The following is a 4,584-nucleotide window of genomic DNA, read 5'->3' on the forward strand; positions in this document are numbered from 1 at the left end:
AAATCTTCTTCAACCCCAAAAAGCGTCCTCATATTCCGTTTCGTTCTTAAACTTTATTTATTGTCCAATAGTATGTTTATATATATACAAGAAGGTACTAGAGTTATGAGGCATTTTCATTGGCTAAAACATAAGATCTGCATAGGTTGCAATAAGTTAGAATTTTCTCTATTGATAGGGCTGCTATTGCAGTTGCAGCTGCTGGCCGGTAGGTGGCCACATCATGTGGCTGGCCAGCGGTGGCGGCGGCAGTGGCAGCGACGTCGACTGCGACTGCGACTGCGTCTGCGACTGTGAGGAGTCTGGCTTGAGCTTCAGCTGCTTGGCGAAGCATTCGCCGTCGATGTCGCCGCGTTTCGATTTGTAGCGTCGATTCTGGAACCAGATTTTCACCTGTGTCGCGGATAGATTCAGCTTCTGTGCGATTATCTCTCGCTCGGCTCCAGTTAGGTATTTCTTCAAGCGGAAGCGGCACTCCAGCTCCAGGACTTGCGCCTGGGAGAAGAGGACACGCGGTTTGCGTTTCATGCGGGGCTTGCCAGAGGCATTTGTGATATTGTTGTTGTTGTTGTTATTGCTGTTGCTGGTGTTGTTGTTATTGTTGTTGTTATTATTGTTATTATTCTTGCGCAACTCGGAGCGGGAGGATGTCACCTGGCTGTCCTCTGAAAATGGAAGATTGAAAGGAGTGTTTGGCATTAAGGAAGAGGAAACTTAAGAGATAACGATAATAAATATACTATCGAAAGCAATCTATAAATTGAAATATGAATTAATCTAGAATGGATGAGACTAATGAAACATCTGTTTGATGTCATTGGGAAATGGAATTATAGAAAATACCGGGAGATTTACTGTAAAATCCGGCTATACCGACTCCGCTTTTAGCGTCTGTACGGTTATTGTGACAACAAATTTGGTCTCCCTACAGAGATTCTACTGTACATTGGCTCTGTACTTAACTCCTTGAATCCCCCAAATTATAAAAGTGATTGTTTGACGGAAGTCGAACTGCTATTAACAATTTGAATAAAACAAAATTCTATTTTGATTGCGCTTATCTATCTAATAATAATACTAATAATAATAATCAAGATCTGGAATAGAATGACAGACTAATGCTATCGATAAATTTAAAAATACTTGATTTCTGACGCTGATCCTTGAAGGATAACAATCTGACCAGCTTCTACATTTGATCTACCCAATTTCACTCAATTACAGGGTATTTCAGGGTACTCACTTTTCTTTGCGCACTCCGTTGTGGCGTTCATGTGCCGCGGGTCGAGCAGTCGCTGTGCTAGGCCGTTGCCATTGGCCAGCTTGTGGGTGGGGGCCAGAGACTCCACCTCCGTCGAGCTGTTCAGATCGAGTGTGGGCGAGGGCGTGACATAGGGCGTGGGTATATACTCGCTTTTGATGGCCGTGTTCGGCGCAACAACTGCCGAGGGACTGGCGTACACATCCGACGCATTGTAATTGTAGTTGTAGTTGCTCTGGTAGCCGCCTGCAGTGGGCGTGGCATAGAACTGAGAGGCGCTCACATTGTAGGGTGGCTGATAGCTCTGATGCGGATGTGTATGTGGATGAGGATGTGCATGTGGATGTGGGTGGGCATGCTGCAGCATGTGACTGGGCATGCCATAGTCCTGGTGATAGCTGGCGTAGAGCTGATGGTGTCCATGCGACGACGCCGGCGGCGGCAACAGCGGCGACAGCGCGGATGCTGCCAACGGATCCTGCTCTGGCTCGAGAAGATGTGACTGCAGATGATGCTGCTGCTGGTGCTGCTGCTGGAGTTGAAGCTGTGCGAGCTGCGCCTGGCTGGCCTGCTCGAGTGGATGCTGTAACTGTTGCTGTTGCTGTTGCTGCTGCTGCTGCTGCTGCTGCTGTTGTTGGTACTCAGCGGCGCCATAGAGCGCGGAGGCGCTGCAGGACAACGAAAGGGAAGAAAAAGCGAAAAGTGAATGCTGAGTTCTATTGGCCTGCTTAGCACATGTTGCATTCCGGCCGCGTGTCCTGCTGGCTCTACATATCCGGCCCCTTGGTGACATCATTTCATGCCTCATCACAATTACTGCACATGCGAATCACACATGTTGGCCAGGACGCAGACAGCAGCTCAAGGTCCGGCGCGGCGCCTGGCTTGCCTTGCCTCGTTTGCCTGCCTGCCTCGTTCTCTGACTCGGACTTTGTTTTTCTTATTGTTAAAACTTTGCCTGGCTACGGCTGCGGCTGCATTTTGTCTTTGTTTTCCGTCTATCGTCTATCGTCTTTCGTCTCCCGTCTTTCGTCTCTGGCCTCTTGTACAAATAACAATGATTTGTCCTTTTAGTCCTATTTGCAATTCATGCTGCTCATATGTTTTTATAGGATTTCTTATACTATAACTCTCTCGCTCGCTCTCTCTCCTATCTATCTGTTCGCTCGCTTATCGGTTTCTCAGCCCAAAGGTTAGCATAATATTATTGTTTCGTGGAAAATTGGTAGAAATTAATTTCCTTGGCAGCCTTATTAAAAATAAATAATATAAAATACACAAGACCAAATTTGGCTTGTCCAAGACGAAGATTTGTAGAAAGGTTCGCTGACAACAGGTAGATAGACCAAGACCTTATTATACTATAGATACTTCTATACTACTATTGTAGTATAAGACCTGTCTTCCATTATGTCTTATATTATAGCTTTTCATGATCATCTAAACATTGCATCCTATATTATATCAGAGCAAAAACCTGGTATACACTTCAAAGAAACTTTGATATTTTACAGAAACATTTTAAAAGTACAACATTATAGATATTTTATAATTCTGTATAAAATAGTATAAGTAATTTTCTTTTTTCTTTGAAATCATAATCTAGTAAAGCAACAACAAACAATTAAATAAAATGTATTATTCCAATTCTATATCGAAAACATCTAAAAATGTAATTTCTCTTCTAACTAGAACTAGTATTTACCCAATTATGAAAATTACCATATTTTATGACTGAATATATTTTCTAAAGCTGTATCATATTCCTGTTACATTGTTAGACAATCTCATGCCCAGCATAGTATATGCCTATTCTGCGAACTGTATGCTCTTACCTCTCTAGATGGCCATAGGCGCCATCGTATGCCTCCGTTTGATTGACCATATTCAGTATATCCTTGACCGAGAATGGGGTTGTGTTTAGCGCATCCGCATTGGTCAGGCTGCTGGGGCTGGGCGTTTGATTGTAGTCATAGTAGACGGCGGATTGTGCCTGGTGCTGATGATGTTGCAACATTTCTTTGAATTTGATTTTGAATTTTTGTATTATTTACACTTCCTTTTTTTTTTTTTTTTTTTGTATGTTTGGTTTTTCTGTTTGTTTGGCTTTGCCACAATTTAAATCACTCGAGTGGGTCGCACTTTAAATTAAAATAAATACAGCAATTTGCCAAAATGCACTTGACTCGCACGGACTCGAGCGACACTTGACGATGCGAGAGAGAGGGGGAGGGCAGCAGCGATAATGCTTAGGTGCCAGGGGTTGGGGTGCTAACGTAATCGTCTTATTTGGCTATGTAAACTCCAACGATGCGCCGTTCCGCTGCGCACTCGAGCGTGTCCTCAATTTGTCAGCGCGTTTTTCGTACTGAATGAAAATTGAATCTTTGCAGGCGCTGGCCAAACACCCACACAAACTCGCATGCACACATACGCATCTATGTTGCCTCCTCAAGAAAATGGCGGATCTTATAGCCAATCACAGCGCAGCACAGGCCAAGCAGCTAAATGCTAGTGAGCCGCGTGCGTGTGTGTGTGCGCGTGGGTGCGTGTTTGTCTTGTCTCTTCTCTCCCTTACTGTTGTTGTTGTTTGTTCACAGCCTCTTCATGCAGATTTAATTTCGCTTCTTGAACTTAAGTATGTGTATTTATTACTGCAGTCCTTAAGTCATTTTTCTACACAAAAATATACATACAAATAATATTCCATGTTAATTGGCGCTTTTGAATCACTGATCCGATTTCAAGTGGAGCTCAAGTGCAGAATTTCGCACACTTGACTCAATAAACAAATCTTTGGTAGAATGAGTTTTAAAGTGTCACGGTAAAAATAAGATATTGTCTACAATATTTTCAATTTTTTTTTTTTTTTAATTATTATTTTATTTGTTTTTATCTAAAAAACAAATAAAGTAATAAGTTTAAAAAAAAAAATTTAAATATGAGTTATATAAAATATAAATGTAATAACTACATATTATTATTTATTTATTCAAATAATATTATAATGGGCAAGGAAAATTAATTTGAATTTAACCACACCATAACAAAATAAAAGTACGAATAGAACATTACAAATCATTATTCATTTATTCAAATAATATATTACATAAGTTTAACAGATATCAGTGTCTATTTAAATAAATACAAATTGTATTTTTTGTCAGTTACTTTGAATTTTTAAATTATTATTTTTCCTTTGCCAACACTTAGCAGTGCTGTATACGCGAAAACTATCGCGTGTATTGCGCATCGATATATCGATTACCTTGCAGCATACCTACCCAGTATAAAACTGTCGTTCATCCCTAGCTAGTATACAT

The 4,584-nt window shown here is 41.2% G+C and overlaps 1 protein-coding gene across 1 annotated transcript; it reads right to left on the bottom strand.

Moving 5' to 3' along the window:
- Positions 1-68: 68 nt before the first annotated feature.
- Positions 69-3,670, bottom strand: LOC6575476 (muscle-specific homeobox protein tinman). Its single transcript, XM_032733536.2, has 3 exons — positions 3,097-3,670; positions 1,244-1,929; positions 69-665 (listed from the first exon to the last, which is right to left on the bottom strand). The coding sequence occupies exons 1-3, from the start codon at positions 3,276-3,278 to the stop codon at positions 184-186; spliced, it is 1,350 nt and encodes a 449-aa protein (XP_032589427.1). The 5' UTR covers positions 3,279-3,670; the 3' UTR covers positions 69-183.
- Between the last annotated feature and the right edge of the window lie 914 nt (positions 3,671-4,584).

The sequence above is a fragment of the Drosophila mojavensis genome, unplaced genomic scaffold (assembly GCF_018153725.1).
Source record: "Drosophila mojavensis isolate 15081-1352.22 unplaced genomic scaffold, ASM1815372v1 contig_231, whole genome shotgun sequence".
In the NCBI taxonomy this organism is placed as follows: Eukaryota; Metazoa; Arthropoda; class Insecta; order Diptera; family Drosophilidae; genus Drosophila; species Drosophila mojavensis.